Source organism: Myotis yumanensis, unplaced genomic scaffold (genome assembly GCF_028538775.1).
Source record: "Myotis yumanensis isolate MYYU_CA2020_CCGP unplaced genomic scaffold, mMyoYum1.0.hap1 SCAF_1, whole genome shotgun sequence".
NCBI lineage: Eukaryota > Metazoa > Chordata > Mammalia > Chiroptera > Vespertilionidae > Myotis > Myotis yumanensis.
Window position 1 is genome coordinate 189742564 of NW_027223752.1, and position 18855 is coordinate 189761418.

Genomic DNA, 18855 nt, shown 5'->3' on the forward strand with positions numbered 1-18855 from the left:
AGGAAGTCTTTCTTGATGAGAACTGACAACATAAGCCAAGAATTGATGACCTAAACAGCATCACAGACCTAACACCACAACTAAACGTGTAACCACTTAATTCACATATCCTCTAATTCAGTGGTTTAGTTATATAATCCCACTTATGATTAGAGATAAATAGTAAACAAGCATCCCATAACTTCATCTTTGGAGTTTACTACTATCTTTACACACGTTTAATATTTTATTTTCAACCTCTATGAATCCTCAAATTAAAAAATTCACTCATTTGATCAGGTTCTCATCATGAAGTGTATGGAAGCCCCATTCAGTAGTGGATTGTGTTCTGACAGCCTCTTTGGCATTCAGAGCATCTTCCCACAGAAACAATCGTATGTGTGATAATTAGGTTCTCGGGTCAACATGCAGCCTAGTACTAATAGTACTGTAACATCTAATGTCTCTCTACAAAAACATTTCTGTGGGAACATTCATTCAAGGTTCCAACTTGAGAAGCCAAGGATGCATCTCACTACACCACCAGCATCTCAAGGTTAGCCCAGCTTACCTTACTGAGAAAGGGATTCCCCAGATCCAAGCCACCAGCAGCGCCCAAGTAACTACCAGCAACAACTGGGATGTGTGACCTACAAATTCTACATCAGTCCCTAACTTTTCTTCGTTCGTGTGCACCTTGGAGAATATACTGAAAGCCATAAGCCCTCTCCTAAGAAAAACACGTGGATGTCTGTGAACCCCAGGTGAACAATCCCAACTGCAAAGTGTAGGTCCACAAAATAAACTCTACACTATAAACTAGTATTTTCCAACATATATCCAATATAATGTGAGCAACATATGTAATTTTAAATGTTCTAGTAGCTACATTCAAAAAATTAAAAAACAGTGAATTTTAATACATTTAACCCAACATATCCAAAATACTATTATTTCAACATGTAATCAATATTGTACAAATATTAATGAGATCTTTTACAGTTTTTTCACATTAAGGCTTTAAAATTCCAAATGTATTTTATACTTACAGTACATTTTAATTCAGGCTAGCCACATTTCAAGCAGTAGATACATACTACTTCTGGCGACTGTATTAGACAGTTTTGCTAGACTATATAGTATATACCCAGCTATTCTCAAGCCCTTTGGGCTCAGGATCCCTTTACAGACCTAAAAATTATTAAAGACTCCAGAGAGCTTTTGTTTATGTGGGTTATATCAATTCATATTTACCATACTAGAAATTTAAATTGGGAATTTTAAAAACCTTTAATTCCTCTAAAATAATAAACACATAATATCTTTATGAAAAACAGCTATATTTTTTCAAAACAAAAATTTAGAAAAAATGTCAATGTTTTACATTTTTGCAAAGCTCTTTAATATTTGCCTTTGTAGAAAACTAATGGATTCTCATGCCTACTTTTATAGTTAATCTCCTCTGTTATTTTGCCTAAATAAAAAATTTTTGATGAAAATCTAGCCTTACAGATAATAAGTAGAGGAAAGATGAAGACTATCTTAACAGTCTTTTCAGATAACTATGGATATTCTTCTCTGCTATTAGAGCAAAAAGGACAATTAGTACTTTCTTAAACGTTAGTTACAATATGGTATCTAAAACCACATCATTAAATTTTTTGAAATGTTACATTAAAATCCAATGGTCAGGCTGGTACTTTATATTTGTAACATCATGCATTTAAAAATATCAGTTCAGTGAGTTAAAGATATCTTCCATCACATATTTTTTAAATATTTATTTATAATATTACCTATCTTTTCAGAAAAACTTTCAAGTAATAGGAAGCTGTCAATTAAAAACTGTCAAGTTCACAATAGTAGATACAAGTTTCCCAAAATTTTCTTTTGAAAGCTCATATTCCATGATTAGCAGCACTGTAGGGTTGTTTTCCTTGAAGTGACAGGCTCACTTCATTAAATACCCAACTATAAATGAACAATCAGAGTTTGTCAGTCATTCTTTCAAATAAAAAATGGTGTTCCATGAAAAAAGCAGCTATTTCAGGACAAAACAGAATCACCCAAGTGCTTTTCCTCAAACACACTCCTACACCTCATTATGCAGCAAGTATTTTATGTCTCCTTCTCGTACTTCACATATTAAAAAATGTGTGCTTACAAATGGCCAATAACAAGCACAGAAAAATTTATTTAACATCACTTATCTTTAGGAAAATCAAATCAAAGCCACAATGATATACAACTTCATTCCCATTAGGATAGCTATTACAAATTTTTTTTAAAAAGAAAATAGCAAGTGTTGGTGAGGACGAGGAGAAATTATAGCCCTTGTACGCTGCTAGTGGGAATTTAAGAATGCAGTTAATATGAACAATAGTATGGAAGGCCCCCAAAAAGTTAAACATAATCCAGCAATTCCACTTCCAGGTATATACATACCAAAAAGAAATAAAAGCAGGGGCTAAGCAGATATTTGTGCGCTCATATTCATAGCAGCATTATTTACAACTAGAGGCCCAGTGCACGTGCACTGGGGAGCGAGGGGTCCGCTCAGCCTGGCCTGCTCGCTTTCACAGTCTGGAAGCCCTTGGGGGATGTCCAACTGACGGACATCCTTATATCCTTACATCCTTAGCGCTGCCGCAGAGGCGTGAGAGGCTCCCGCCAGCACTGCTACACTTGCCAGCTGTCAGCCCAGCTTCTGGCTGAACTGCGCTCTCCCCCCATGCCCCCCACCCCCATTTAAGAAAGTACTAATTGTCCTGGGAGCGCACTGACCACCAGGGGGCAGCTCCTGCATTGAGCGTCTGCCCCCTTGGTGGTCAATGCACATCATAGCGACTGATTGTTCTACCATTCGGTCAATTTGCATATTACCCTTTTATTATATAGGATAGCCAAAAGATGCCCATAAGATGAATAAACAAAATGTGATATATACATAAGTAGAATATTATTCAGTCTTAAAAAGGAAATTCTGATACATGGAACAAAATATGGGCAAACCTTGAAGACATTATGCTAAGTGAAATAAGCCAGACACATGACAAATATTGTATGATTCCACTTATATGAGTTACTTAGAATAGTCAAATTTATAGAGACAGAAAACCAGAAGCTGGGGATAAGTGGGGAATAAGGAGTAGTGATTAATGGGTACAGAGTCTCAATTTGGAAAGATGAAGAAGTTCTGTAGATAGTAGTGATAGTTGCATAACAATGTGAATATACTTTTGCCAATGAACTGTAAACTTAAAAAGTTAAAATGGCAACTGTTATGTTACATATATAGTTCCACAATCAAAAAATAAAAATAAAAAAGGACATGTACTTAAGGACCAAAATTGATAAAAGACTTTTTACTGCTTCATCAAGAACATTCTTTAAGAGAAACTGAGTTTATGTGACAGTGAAGAACAAATACAATGACTAGCTGCCAACTGTCTTGATTTGTGTTAAGGTACTAGCAGTTTGAATTCCCACCACAATTGCTTTTGAATTGCCAGTGCAAATACTGATACAATGTAAAAAGCAATTATGTCTTAGTATTGTAAACATAATTTTGACCTGATAGATCCCCTCAAAAGGTCTTGAGGTCCCTTCCCACAAATCACACTGAGAACCATTACTGAGGTCGATTCTTTCAGAAGTCAATTAATGATAGAAAGAGACAAAAAGATCACAGAAATTTTATTTTTGTTTTTGTTTTTTTTATCTTTTCAGGTGACAGAAACAAGCAGGCATATATGCTGAACAGGAATCAGATATAGTAAGTATTAAGAAACAAGTAGAAAATAGAAGAAAATCAGATAAATTGATGGAGAAAGGAACAAGAGCGAGAGGTAATGAGGGGTACAGCCTCCAAAGCTGGATGTAAAAGAGGGAAAGACATTACAGGTTGATTGGGGTGGGAGGTTACACTCTAAGTCCTGGGGATGCAATTTACAGCATGGGGACTATAGTTAATAATACTGTATTATATATTTGAAAGTTTCTGAACGAGCAATTTTTATTTTTTTTATTTATTTATTTTTTGTGGGAGCCAGGACCAACGATCACCAGCTGCCCATGTACCAAACTATTATGCTTCCAAAATCTCTTGATGTCAATTCCGCACATAGAGCAATCAAGCTGCTCTACGTGTGCCACTCACAGCAGAAGCCCTTTTTGAGAGAGTAAATCTTAAAAGTTTTCATCACAAATAAAAATTTGTAACTGTACGTGGTGATTAATGTTAACAAGACTTATTGAGGTGATCATTTCATAATATAAACAAACATCAAATCATTATCTTGTACACCAGAAACTAATATGTCAATTAGATCTCAATTTTTTTAAAAAGTTCTCTATTTAGAAAAATACAGATATAGATAAAATGCTTCTTGATAATGACAGTGATAATTCCACAATTAAATGACATTAAAATTTTTTTCTTCTAATATTGTAAAATCATAAATCAAGCACCATTCCATTTTAACTTTTTACTTGCATGTGTACAAAAATATGCAACATATACCATAGAAGCAATGTCAGGTAATTTTTAAGAAAATTGTTTTAAGATATCATTGGAATTTATTTCACTACCAAGACTCAAAGTTTAGTATTCCAGCTTTAAATCAAATGCATTTGTGCCATGGTCTAATAAAATGAAAAGTTGAAAGAACCTGGTTTATTTTATTTTTAATAAATGTAGCACATATTTGTTAAATAAAATGCTAAAGGGATTTGATATTATAGCTCCTCTGACTCCAAGCCTTAACGTTTTCATAACCTTGAACTAGGAACAGGAAAAAGTGGAGAATAATAACTCAGCTACTTCTCTTCCTCTTTTCACTTTCCTTCCACCAGCGGTTCTCAACCTGTGGGTCGCGAACAATGAAATACATCCTGCATATCAGATATTTACATTACGATTCATAACAGTAGCAAAATTACAGTTATGAAGTAGCAACGAAAACAATTGTATGCTTGGGGGTCACCACAACATGAGGAACTGTATTAAAGGGTCGCGGCATTAGGAAGGTTGAGAACCACTGCTTCGACCCTATAGGAAGTCCTAGATATACTATGCTACATTCAGTTGAAGAACCTAAAGTACTGTGATTATATGTTAGTTACTTTACAGTTCACAAATGAATTATTTCACTTAGAAATGGACCTTTCTAGACTGAGACAACAGATTAATTTGGGGGAAGCTTAAATTTAAAATTTTTAATATTCATCCTGACATCTTAAACCACTGTAGCAATAACTAGATGGCCTTAGAAAAGAGCAAAGAAAGCTTTAACTCAAAAATGTTTGGGAATATGCCCTTTCCACCTCAGACTCCTGAGGCACCCAATAATACTCCAGCTAACTCCAGAATATTTAAAGTCTCCTTGTCCTTTAAGCCTGTTTCAATCAAGGGCCAATGCCTGTATGGGCACAGGATCCAATTAAGTGAGAAAAGTGTTTGATTAAGTTCATTGGATCGAAATTCTGCCCTCCACAACCAACACTATAGTGTTACTCTTGGTCAGTGATGGCGAACCTTTTGAGCTCGGCGTGTCAGCATTTTGAAAAACTAACTTAACTCTGGTGCCGTGTCACATATAGAAAGTTTTTTATATTTGCAACCATAGTAAAACAAAGATTTATATTTTTTATATTTATTTTATATATTTAAATGCCATTTAACAAAGAAAAATCAACCAAAAAAATGAGTTCGCCTGTCACCTCTGACACGCATGTCATAGGTTCGCCATCACTGCTCTAGGTTCATCCCTTACTCTACTTTCTCACAGTTAAATTAATTAAATTGGATAATTTCTACAACTATGGGAGATTTAAAGGCACATTAGAATTTTAAAATAAAAACTTGCCCAGTGTTGTTCAGTGGTTAGAGTGTCAGCCCACACATCAATTCGATTCCCAATCAAGGGTACATACCTGGTTGCAGGTTGGATCCCTGGCCCAGTCAGGGCATGTGCAGGAGGCAACCAATCGATCTGTCTCTCTCACATCAATGTGTCTTTCTCCCTCCCTCCCTCTCCCTCCCTCCATCCTTTCCACTCTCTCCCTCTCCTTCTCTCTCTTTCACTCTCTCAATGGAAAAAAAATATCCTTGATTGAGGATTAACAAAAATAAAATAGAATAAATAAAATAAAATAAAGACTGTTATTCCAATAATACCAACTCCAATTAATATTTAGGACATTTTCTGAAAGAAGCTGAATAGGTCTTACCCTTAATTCAGATTCTTGTATGCCACCCACTACCCCCCATCCCTATATTTTTTCTTCTAAAAAGCAAGTATCAGTAGGATTGACTTCACAATGCCTATAATGGCCCACCATAACTTTTTTAAATACATATAGACTTTATTAGCATGACAGGCACTTCTCCAAGATGAGAACATATTTGAACCTTAAATCTGTAAAGAGGAGCTAATTCTCATGCTAGAAATGTATGGGACATTAAATTAGTTACATGCAACTTTCATTATAGCACCCTGCAAACTCATTTCCAATATTCCTATGGACAGGGTACTATCAGCAAAGTGCCATATACAAACGCATTTTTTTAAATCATGGATTTGCAACATTTCTTAAATTCCCACTTCAGTGAGTTGAAAAACATAAAATCCATACAAAAACTATTAATTTGGACTGAGATCCTTAGAATTTTTCCTTTGGATTGTATAAACAATATTTTGCTGAAAGATAAAAAATTAAACTTTTAGCAATCCAGTTAACTATTCACTAGGATTCAACTATTCACCAGTTATAAACAAGAATACTTCTTTATATCTACATTACACTGTATACACTACCAGTTAATTATCTTACCAACTTCAGTTACTGATCACTCATTAAAAGCCTATGCACAGGTAGGCATGTTCAAAATCCTACTTCTGGAAAAATAATTCAAAATCTATGTTCAACTGAGCAGCATCTTTTTTTTTCTTTTACTCTTTTTTTTTGTATACAAAGAATAGACCATTAACATTCAGTAGGAGAGATTCTGTTATGCAGGCCAGAAAATGAAAATGTGGGTCATGGCTTGTGATGCCTAATCCCACTCCCTAGAAAAAACAGTCTTGACAACATTCACTAAGTAAAATATTTCACTGCACTATGTGTACATCATTTCAGTACTAATATCTTAATGATTTCAGAATGATTAGTAAAACCTAAACTAAATACTGACAATCTCATTCAAAGGAAACTACTTAAGTATGTAAAAAGGTCTAATCAGCCCTAACAATGATCCAACTACAAAAATTAAGCAAAATAGTAAACACAGTATTTGGGCAGGGAAAGTGGTGTGCTGGAAACCTCTTCCAAAAAAACAAAAAAGGAATAGAAAAATGTTGAGGGTGGTAATAATTATTTATTAACAAAACTACACTGACTTAATTTGCTGCCCTCTGATCTGTTATGCCAGGCTTAGAGATTTCCTCATCGCAAAGAAAATTCAAATGTCTTGCTACCTAGAAAATGAGCACCTCCCATATAATAGACTAGTTAGAGGGGTCTCCCAAAGTAATAGTCACATGTTTCCTCCCTCCAGACATCAAGGAGATGAGGCCCCTTCTTCCTAATCTCATTCTCTTAGATACCAGTTGTCTCATTAAGCCTTGGTACTGTCAGCCACTCACAAGAAACCCATGGTAAGTTGACCATTTCCAATATTGTTACTTTCTTAAGATTAGGTACTCAGAGCACAAACTTTAGACTTGTTCGGCCTGCTCTCTCTCTGTCCCACAGCAGTGGCTTTCTTTAAAGATTATATAAATCAAGGGAACTTTTCTTGAACATTTTTGAGAGGCATATCTCATAAATAGAGCAATGCAGTGCCCACAAAACAAAGATGTACTATCTATGTAATCATAACAAAAATGAAACAGAGTAGGAATCAAAAAATAATTCTGGCAGTATTTTTTTTTCATCCTTCTAGATAATACTACATACCTACATTATCATTAAATATCACTATTGCTAATTTAGTTTTTATAAACTAAGTAAAACTTGAAAAATGGTCACACTGATCCTAAATATTGACTGAACAGTTTGATATGTCAAAAATACTTGCTATCCAGTTGTTTCATAGTAAAAGCAGACCTGTGATTGCTTTTCAACTCATCTTCAATCTCTTACAAATGTACTGAATACCTATAGAGTGCAGCACTGCAAGAGATAAAAGATGAGTATAAGCCAAACCTTAAAGAAGCTTTTAATCTTGCAGTAGAGGAAACTTTTTATTGGCCATTTTATTGGAATAGAACAAAGCTGTGTAAAAGAAGTGCAATATGAGTAACAGTTGTTACATCAGATTTCAAAGGAAGGCATAAGTATACTCATTTGGTTCCTAACAGGGTTTCACGGAAAAAAATAAAGATTGCAAGAAAGTAACTGTATTTTAAGTGCATCCTGCAAGATCAATTTCAACATAGTAGGGCAGGTTTCTGCACTTTATGCAAATGTATCAATATAAGCTGAAAAATGGGAATGAGAAAGCAGGAGAGAAGTGCAGAAAATATCAAGTACATATATATCAATATATATATAGGATTGGAGTGAGAGATTAAGGTTGGAGAGGTGGGCAGAGTCACACTGCAGAGAGCCTTGAATCCCAAATAATGAGTTTGTATTTCACTTGGATAGGCAACTAAGAGGGTGACAAGGCAGAGATCCATTTCTGGAAAAATAAGCTAGAAGGAATACAAGAGCTGATTTGGTGAGTAAAGAGCCTAACAAAAGAGTCTACCTGAGAACATAATCCTATATAATAAAAGGCTAATATGCAAATCAACCAAATGGCAGAATGACAGGTCGTTATGACACGCACTGACCATCAGGGAGAAGATGCTCAATGCAAGAGCTGCCCCCTGGTGGTCAGTGCGCTCCCCCAGAAGCCAGGTTTATGGCTGGTGAGCACAGTGGCAGTGGTGGGAGCCTCTCCCGCCTCTGCAGCAGCGCTAAGGATGTCCGACTGCCGCTTAGGCCCACTCCCAATCCCCTGAAGGCTCCTGGACTGCAATAGGGCACAGGCTGAGCTGAGGGGACCCCCCCCCCCCCCCCCGAGTGCACAAATTCCGTGCACCAGGCCTCTAGTTCTCTGATAAGTGTTAAAAACCCAAACTAGAGCTGACAGCACTAGAAACAAAAGTAACTAATTCTTCACATATATCATCACGGGTAAGCACTCTATCCATAAACTCACTCAGAGAAAATATTGCCATAACTGTTCCTCATATATTCTTTCCAAATAAAAATTTGAAAAATAAGAAAGTATCTTACTTCCAGGTACCCTCTAAATTATATATATTACAAATGAGTCACTTGGAGAACACAAATTAAGTGACAAAAGATGTATTAAAAGTGGCATATCCTTTGAAACTAAACAATACTCTGAAATGCCACACAATTTTGAGCTCCTATCCCCTTATCTCAAGGGGTACCACACAAGGCAATTTCTTAGAAAAAGATGTATTCCCAATGATTAAGAAATAATTTTATACTGTGGGATAAAAAATAAATTGCTAAACCATAGTGAAGCTTGCCAAAGAACTCAAATGCATAATAATCGAACAAAATCTTTCCATTATGGTCTCAGTCCTAAAACTATTCATCTTCATCCCTCCTACTTCCCATGCTCTTTTTCTCTCATCATAAAGAACATGAAAATCAGTTTTACAGACAGAATCAGAGAATGCTAAAATGGAAAAAGATGCTACAGATTCATTTTTATCCTCATTTTTTCTTGAGGAAACTGGGGTCAAAATGTCATAATGAGAGTTAGTGGCAGGACTAGGATCAGCAGCTGGCCCAACTCCAAGTTCTGCCTTTTCTTTTAAAAGTTAACTCCAAGGCACCATTTAAAAGATTAAATAAAATGTTAAAATAGACAAACTAGTAGTGACAATTGTTTTTCTATTTTAAAATAGTATCTCTTGCAAAACCATCTCCCCAAAGGCTACATCCCAAACTATGCCTTTAGTGTTACAGAAATTCTATGAGACCAGGACAAACCAAAAATTCCAAAAAACAAAGTATCTCTGTAGAAAGGCCAGACAACCACTTTCCTGCAGAGAGACATGAAAGTGTTAGCAGAAATATGCTGACTGATCTCATTTGTAAAGATGATACACACAGCGAATCTCCAAATTAACTAAGAGCCAACTATTTAAGACAGCTCAGTCATTAACCACTAAACTCCCCAAAACTCAGTTCCCTAAAAATAGTAGTAGGCTTGTGGGCTGAAGAATGGTTCACCAGACTGATGCAGTAGAAAACTAAAGAATAAGCAGTCTCAACCCCTTGCAAATGAAACCTTATGCAGCTTTGAAATTGCCCTTCTGGACTTTTAATTTCAGAATTCCAAGTCAAGGCTTTAATCATTTTGATAGCTACCAAATGTGTTCTAATAGGTATAAGTTCTCACCAAAAAATGGAAGAGAAGGAATGAAAGAGAAGCAAGATAATATACAAGATTAATTAAAAAAACATTAAAGAAGCCCAGCCAGTTTGGCTCAGTGGTTGAGCGTCGACCTATGAACCAGGAGATCATGGCTCAATTCCAGGTCCTGACACATGCCCAGGTTGCAGGCTCAATCCCCAGTAAGGGGCGTGTAGGAGGCAGCTGATCAAAGATTCTGATCATTAATGTTTCTATCTCTTCCTTCCTCTCTGAAATCAATAAAAAAAAAATTTTTTTTTTAAATAACATGAAAGAAAACTGCACTCAATGTAAGGACAGTCATCAATTCTACCTTCTCATGTGTTTCTTAATACTAAGAACAATCAAAGACCATTTCAAGTTTTCCCTTCTGCAGACCCCGTGATGGAAAGATACTAACAATATTAATTTATTTCCATAATTTTAAATATTGTCAGACAACCTTTCCATTCTGCTCAGCATGAGAATGTCAGTATTAATCATACAAAGATGACTTAGCCAAAAGCAAAGAAATTTGACGTTAGTGAAATTGAGCACTTTTATTGAAGATAAATGTATAATTTCCACTACATTTTTCTGAAATGTAGAGAATTGTTTTAAATTGAGTAAAAAATGAGAATTGATTTAGTGTTACAATCTTGTCCTTGAGTAAAACTGCCACTTCTAGAGGAAAGATATCAATGAACAACCAAAATTACAACCTAGGTGCTATACCTACAATGATAACATAAATGACCCAAAAGAAAAGTATGTAGATTAACGTCCTTTGCTGCAAATTACCTTTCATTTATTATGAAAGCATATGCTGCTTTCAATGTCAAAACTCTATATAGTTGATTGAAACTTAAAAATTATGCATGGCGCCCTAAGTGGTTTGGCTCAGTGGACAGAGCATCGGCCTGCAGACTCAAGGGTCCCAGGTTCGATTCTGGTCAAGGGTATGTACCTTGGTTGCGGGCACATCCCCAGAAGGGGGTGTGCAGGAGGCAGCTGATCGATGTTTCTCTCTCATCAATGTTTCTAAATCTCTATCCCTCTTCCTTTCTCTCTGTAAAAAAACAATAAAATCTATTTTTTAAAAAATTATGTATGGCTGAATGCTATATAGCAATTATCTAATTAAAATGATTCCGATTGTTTACAAATATAAATGTGATACTTAATACAAGATAAATGTAATACCTAATCTAAAAGCAACTTATTAAACTCCAGAATCAGATTTCTTCTAAAAGCTCACAACCAAATCTGAACCTAAAAATGACCCATATTTATTGAGAGATTTGGCATACACTGTTAGGTAGTCATACATTATTTTAATATTTTGCCTTTACCTAACTTTTCTTATGGTTCAGATTTCTGCAAAAACATTTGTATAAAGACTTCCTTTATCCTCTACTATAAATTGAATCAGCTTTTATCTCATAAAACCCTGTGCTTTCTTCTCATGTAATTATCAAAACTGTTAAGTACATCAATAACTTGATGATTTTTGTTTAACATTATCTTCCACACTAGTTTCTCAAGGCCAGAGAAATATCTGTTTTGTTCCTCACTGTATAACTAAAATAACATGTGGTACAGAGCATGGCACACAAGGGCATTTAAATAAACTGTGGAATAGCAACAGTTATTGTTATTTTTGTTAAGTCCTTCCTTCTGTTCTCTCTGTCCTCTCTCCAGAACTTTAACTTACAAGTTACTGGAAAGCCAGAGATGATTTCTGCAAATGAGATATATTTAAATACATCATTTTCCTACTGATTTATATAGCAAAATCAAATGTCCTTTACCGCCTTCCTGTAAAATTTATAAGAAGAACAGATTAACACTTAAACCTAAATTCATTCACCCTAATCTTAGTCGTTAACTCTGAGAGCGCTAACTGTGTTTACACAGAACACTGTAAATTCTGGCGGCTAATTACTGACAGCATCAACCCCCATGCCCAAGGCAGAAAGCCTTACCCCCACAATCATATTCAAGAAACCATTCCTGTCCAGCTCCCATAACTTCATGATTAGAACCATTTCAACAAATTATGGATGCTATTATGGACTCTACACTAACCAGTTAAGTCCACTTTGTACCAAAAACATTTAAAAAAATATGTTCCCCTACTCCAGAACCAACTTCTTCCCATTACAAACCAATATTAAATTCCTCTAACTAGCAACTGAAGGCCTATGGAGGCATGTGATCAAAAAGCCAGTAATAGGAACTTGGAAGATTACATTAAATTATATGTGTTTGACAATTTGATACTGTTTCAAACTAAAATTTACATATGTCTCTATCTCATTTCTACAATTCAAAGTTGAATTTGGTTAGCATGCACAATTGAAACTAAACCACTTTGAGAAGAAACATGAAATGTCCAATTATAAAATATCAGTCCTCAAAACTTTGAGCAGGAACTAAAAGGGTACAAGTTGTCAGCATTTCAAACATATGTGTACTTAACCAGAAAGACATTATTATACAAAGCATATATTTCAGAGAGGAAACTAGTCCAACAGTTTAGATATAACATACAACATAAGTATATGTACCCCTGAGAACTATTTATATTTTTAAAAATCAAATGTGCATAATGTATAAAAATACATGTATGTGCATGTATATAGTATACACATAAATGCACATATATAGTTTATCCTCATTATTTGAGAGTTCCATATTTGAAAGTCACCCACTTGCTAAAATTTATTTGTATCCCGAAATCAACACAATATCCCCAAATCCATCCAACACTTTCACAGTTACATGCACACAGGCACATAGTGGTGAAAATTTTGAACAGACCAGCTGAAGTAAAAAAAGTGATGCTGCGTCTTCTGATCTTAGCTCTCATATTATAAACAAGTGCCCTTTTCAACATCTATTTAGTGTCATGTTTTTCTCATTTTTGTGCTTTTTATTAGTGGTTTTATTTTTTAAATGTCTCCCAAGAACAATGCTAAAGTGTTGTCTGGTGTTACTAAGCCCAAGAAGGCTGTGATGCCCCTCACTGAGAACATATGTGTATGAGCTAAACTTCATTTAGGCATGAACTGCAGTGCTGTTGGCCATGAGTTCAATGTTAATCAGTCAACAATTGATATTAAATGGTGTATTTAAACAGAAACACACACAAAGCAAGGTTCTGTACTGACTGGCTGACAAAAATGGTGTGAACAGAAGCTTGCAGTACCCTAACACTATATTTTCCCTAAGAGCAATGGTTCATGTTTATGTTCACTTTACAGAACATAACTATGGCAAGTAATGAGAATTTTACATATACATGTATATATACACATATATGTATATATGTATATATATGTATGTGTATATATACATACATCTACACTAATAAAAGAGAAACATGCAAATTGGTGTCACTCCGCTACACCCACCAGTCAATCAGAGCAACTATGCAAATTAACCCAACAAAGATAGCAGTTAATTTGCATACACAGGCAAGGAGCGAAGACTGAAGACTGAAGAGGCTTGGCTTCTCCCCTGGGACCAGACCAAAAGCCTGGGTCTCGGGTGCCAGAGGAAAACCAGTGCCAGCAGCCAGGGGAAGAAAGGCCTATTGCGCGAATTTTCGTGCAACGGGCTTCTAGTATATATATAAAAGGCTAATATGCTAAGTGTCCGACCATCCGACCAGTCACTATGACGTGCACTGACCACCAGGGGGCAGATGCTCAACGCAGGAGCTGCCATGACGAGCACTGGCCATTTACAGAGAAACAGCACCGCAGACCTGGTGCCGACAAAGCAACACTTGGCTTCCCCCAAGTGGGACACAGGCCCCGCCACCACCCTAGAGCAACAGCCGACCAAATCACAGCTGACATTGCCGAGACCCCATGGTGCAAAATGTGGCCCACAGTCCAGCCTAGCCTGAAAGGTGGCTGTGGGTGCTGGGTAATGACATCACGTGGCAATGCCTGGCTTCCTCTCCCGAGCGACAGGCCATTTAACAATAAACGGCACCTCGGACCTGGCGCCCACAAAGCAACACTCGGCTTCCCCCAAGTGGGACACAAGCCCCACCACCACCCCAGAGCGACACCCCACCAAATCTCAGCCGATGTTGCCAGAGACCACATGGCACAAAATGCAGCCCACAGCCCAGCCCAGCCCGGAAACAGTGGCTGTGGGCGCTGGGTAATGACATCATGCAGCAACGACCGGCTTCCTCTCCCTAGCGACTAGCCTCCTTGGAGTTCCTTCAGCCCAGGAACATGACTTGCTTTACAGCCAGGTGGAAACATATTACACTTTAACCAAATGTCTGTGAAGTGTTTTCCCATGCCTCATCTCATTTGATCCTCACAGAAGTCCTGGAGTAGGTAGGTAGACCCGGTGGAATCCTATTTTCTTTTCACTAGCTGGAAAACAGAGATTTAGAAAGCTTAGAAACTTGACCTGACTGAAAAGAAGAAAGAAATGGTGGACCTTGAAAATGACTTCAGGTTTTCTCACTGCACAGCATATAGTCAAACACTGCTGCAGTTAAATATTTTATCCTTTGTTCTCTTTGTGTGATCTGCAATAATAATCTGCTTCATGTTGATATTTACTTCTGTGTTGCTGACTATTACCTGAAAGAGAAGTTGGGGTGTTCCATTGGACTGAAAAAAGTTTAGCTAAATCAGAAAGCAGGTCTAATTAAGCAACTTTATCTACATATATAAAGCTCTCGCTGGTGCTAATCGCACGTGTGGGTTTCGATCTGTCATTGTCGATCGTGAACTTAGTTGACACTTCTATTACAGAGAAAGGGCGAATAGTGATATTAAAATATTTCTTCTAATTAATTGCCTTTCAATGTGCATGAATTCGTGCACCGGCCCACTAGCATACATATATACATACATACATGTACATATGTACATATATATACACATACATGGACATATGTGTATATATACATATATATACACACATATATATATCAAAGAGAGAACCAAAGTTTGTGAAGCCTCTCAAAGGCACTGCAGAGGTCATTCTGAGCAATTTGCCTATGTTTGCAGTAGAGTCAAAACACCTCAGAGCACAGCATCTACAGGGTCTTGGCCCCTGTTTAAACAATACTGACCTAAGGAAAAAAGGTCAAACACTAATAACTGTTTACACAATTATTATTGCAGATCACACAAAGAGAACAAAAGGTAAAATATTTAAGTGCAGCAATGTTTGACTTTATTTGGTATAAAATCTACCAAGTTTGTTTTCTGGTCTGTCTTTGCTTCTACCCCTTTTGCCACTTAGTGGTATAACTCTCCTCAATTCGGGTACTTTAAACTCTAGCCTTTTCAGAAGCACTTGCCTTAATCTTATAATCAGAGTAATGTATCTGTCAGTTATTGAATGATCATTCTTGAATGTGAACCAAACTTGTGCTTAAACATCTTGCCTAAATTGTGGTATTACTTATTTGGAAAGAAGAGAGGATATTAAAGCATCTGAAATAGGAATGAATTATCAAAATCAAAAAGTAAACCAAATATCAATAATTTTAGTTGTGTATGTTCTGAAGGGAGCAGAAATGCACAAGGGAAGAAAGCCTAGGCCTCAACCTTCCCTCCAGCGAAAGCTAAAGCCTAGTCCCAAGGGTTGGGGTGCTGGGTGGCCAAGTCCCATCTTCTAAGAGTTTCTTCAACCTTTGCTTCCTCCTAGCACTTGATTACAGACTACTTCCAAGAGAAAAACCAAATCAGTGGAACAACATTAGTGCTTGAAATTTTTTTTTAAATATATTTTATTGATTTTTTACAGAGAGGAAGGGAAAGAGATAGAGAGCTAGAAACATAGATGAGAGAGAAACATCGATCAGCTGCCTCCTGCACACCCCCTACTAGGGATGTGCCCCCAACCAAGGTACATGCCCTTGACCCAAATCGAACCTGGGACCCTTCAGTCCGCAGGCTGACGCCCTATCCACTGAGCCAAACTGGCTAGCTAGGGCAAAATTTTTTTAAGTTTTTTAGTGGTTGAGCACTCTCCTTTAGAAATTCATTTTTAATTTAATTTCCCAAAATTACTTATTTTTTATTGTAAATAAAAATGACTTGCCTAAGGTAATGAAAATATGCTTAGAGCAGTGATAGAAGGTACAAAACAAGTGTAATTTGATTAAAGTCCATTTTCTTTCTACTAAATAAAAGACCCATCTGCGATTTAGTGAAATAAAGTGAGTGCACTACTACTCAAGCTGCACTTCAATTAGTTAATACAATTCAAAGACAGAAGTATAGCATGTGTGGCAATAGCCATCTTCTCAAAACCTACAACTCAATTTAAACCTATTATATTGAAATTCACATATAATAAAGGGCTAGGAAATTTTAAAGCCTAGTAAATCTATCTATCATGACCAATTACCATTGGGTGTCCCCCAAAAAACGTACACATACTTTAACAGCTGATAACTCTACTTTGAAAATGAAATGTATTTTAATAAACACTGTCTTTATAATTAATCAAAGCATGTAAGTGCATTTTTGGGGGACACCCTATATATTCATTCTCTAGAGAAGCTAAGGATTCTTCCTTCCACCTCACCAAAGTTCAGCGAGGCTCATTAATAGGGGCAAAGTTTTGCAAAACAATGACAACCACCTCTAAATAATACAACATTTTCTTTCCCTTTAGAATATCTTACAGACAAAAACCTTCAGATTTTTCTCTTGCACTAATTTGCTATTGTTTATGACATTCCAAAAAAAAAAAAAGTGTAATCTCAGCCTACTGTCTTCAAACCACATCATCTTCAAATTTCTTCTCTCTTAACCTTGGAACCTAAAAGGACCGTTTATCCACCAATTATTTCTTTATGAACTTCTAAAAATACTTATTTTGTAATATAATTTTGCAATTAAAAACTCAAAGGTCAATGAAGCATGTAATAAACAAGAGAAAGTATTTGCTACACGCCAATTAGACAAACAATACACAGCTAAAGAGCGGATTCTTTTCTTTTTAAAATGGTGTAAACTTGTTGTCAGCAGACCTGCAACTGCTGACACAGTCTGGTAAAGATAACGAAGGACCGAGCACAAAACTTCGCAAGGGAAAGTTATAAAGTTTTCATACCACCTTTTCAAGGACCCTCTGAAAGGGAATGAATAGGAAAGACTCCAAATCACAAAGATAAAGAGACTTCAAGTTTACCAGCTCAGCCCAAAGCCACCTACCAACAGAATCTGGGACAAATTATCACCTGTAACACGCGCACACACACAGGAATATATTGTGATTTTTTTTTTCCCCAACTGACGACAGAGCAGGAGCAAAACCAGGTTGCACACCGGGGGCTGCAGGGTCCCACGCCCCGCGACGCGGGTGGAGAGTCCGATGAAGCAGCCACTGCGTGACACACGCCGGAGCCACCGCTGGCAGCGCAGAGCCTCCGTCCTGCTCGCTCTGACCCGAGTCACTGGCCCAATCGTCCCCCACATCCCTCGCTCGGACGTTTTCTATTGATTTCCTCGCGTCCAGAAGGGCTGAAAATGACTTAAACTTGTCATGAGAGCTGCCCGCGGCCAGAAGAGCCAGCTGCAGAGCGAAATCCCGAGTTCCTCTTGGAGAGCCCCCGGCCGGCCCGACAGCAGCTGCGGGGAGGGACGAGGAGCCACCCGCGAGGGCGCCCGGAGCAGCGGGCGCGGACCGGGGGAGCCCCCGCCACACCCCAGCCCGACCTCACCTGCCCGCCCGCGCCTCCCCCCCGTACCTTCGGCTAGCGACTCCTCCAGGGTGACCTGGTAGCGGCCGACGGCGAACACCCGGACCCCCACGGACGAGCCACCGGAGCCAGAGGCGGCCCCGGCCCCGCCGGCCCCGCCAGCCGCCGCTCCGCCGCCGCCGCCGCCGCCCTCGGACTTGGGCATTCGAGAGAACTTCTTCATGGTCCCGCCGGCGCTGCGGGGCGCGGGGCGCGCGCGAGAGCGAGTTCCCGGCGTCCGCGAGGGGTCGGCGGCCCCCGAGCGTCCGTGCGCGCTGCGGCCCGCGAGCCTCACATGCCGCGCGCCAGAGCGCACTGCCCGGCCCACCGCCCGCTCCCCGCTCCGCTGCAGCTGCCCGGCTCCGGCAGAGGCGGCGGGTGGGCGGGGACGGGGCGGGGCGGGGCGCTGGGGGGCGGGTCCGAGCGCGGGGGCGACTCCGAAGCCGGGGCGCCTGCCCGGGGCGCCCCCGCCTCTCCGAGCTGCTGGAGCGCGATCCCGGGGAGGAAAGCGTGAGAGAGGGAAACGGAGAAGGGGCGGGGCGGCCCCCCCTCCTGGGAGTGGGCTGGACCTCCCGGGACGCTCGCGGTCCCGACCGCAGCCCGCGCCGCCGCCACTGCCCAGGCCGGACCCACGCCGCCCGCCACTCGCGGCTGTTGGCGGCGCGGCGCCGCTGCCAACGGCTCTCGGAGGCCGGGCGCCCCGCGCAGGCGC

At 38.8% G+C, this 18855-nt stretch overlaps 1 protein-coding gene and 1 non-coding gene across 5 annotated transcripts in view; both read right to left on the bottom strand.

Moving 5' to 3' along the window:
• Positions 1–18441, bottom strand: part of BMP2K (BMP2 inducible kinase) — a 134824-nt gene extending 116383 nt beyond the window's left edge. For 3 of the 4 annotated variants that reach the window (XM_070394215.1, XM_070394223.1, XM_070394207.1), the window contains exon 1: positions 18153–18441. In XM_070394215.1, coding sequence (XP_070250316.1) covers positions 18153–18327 — 175 coding nt within the window. In that variant the 5' untranslated portion in view covers positions 18328–18441. The remainder of the gene's footprint in view (positions 1–18152) is intronic. The other variant, XM_070394233.1, reaches the window with a different exon arrangement.
• LOC139001426 (U11 spliceosomal RNA) lies at positions 4021–4154 on the bottom strand. The gene has a single exon (XR_011470013.1). It is a non-coding gene; the product is annotated as a U11 spliceosomal RNA (small nuclear RNA).
• Positions 18442–18855: the final 414 nt, after the last annotated feature.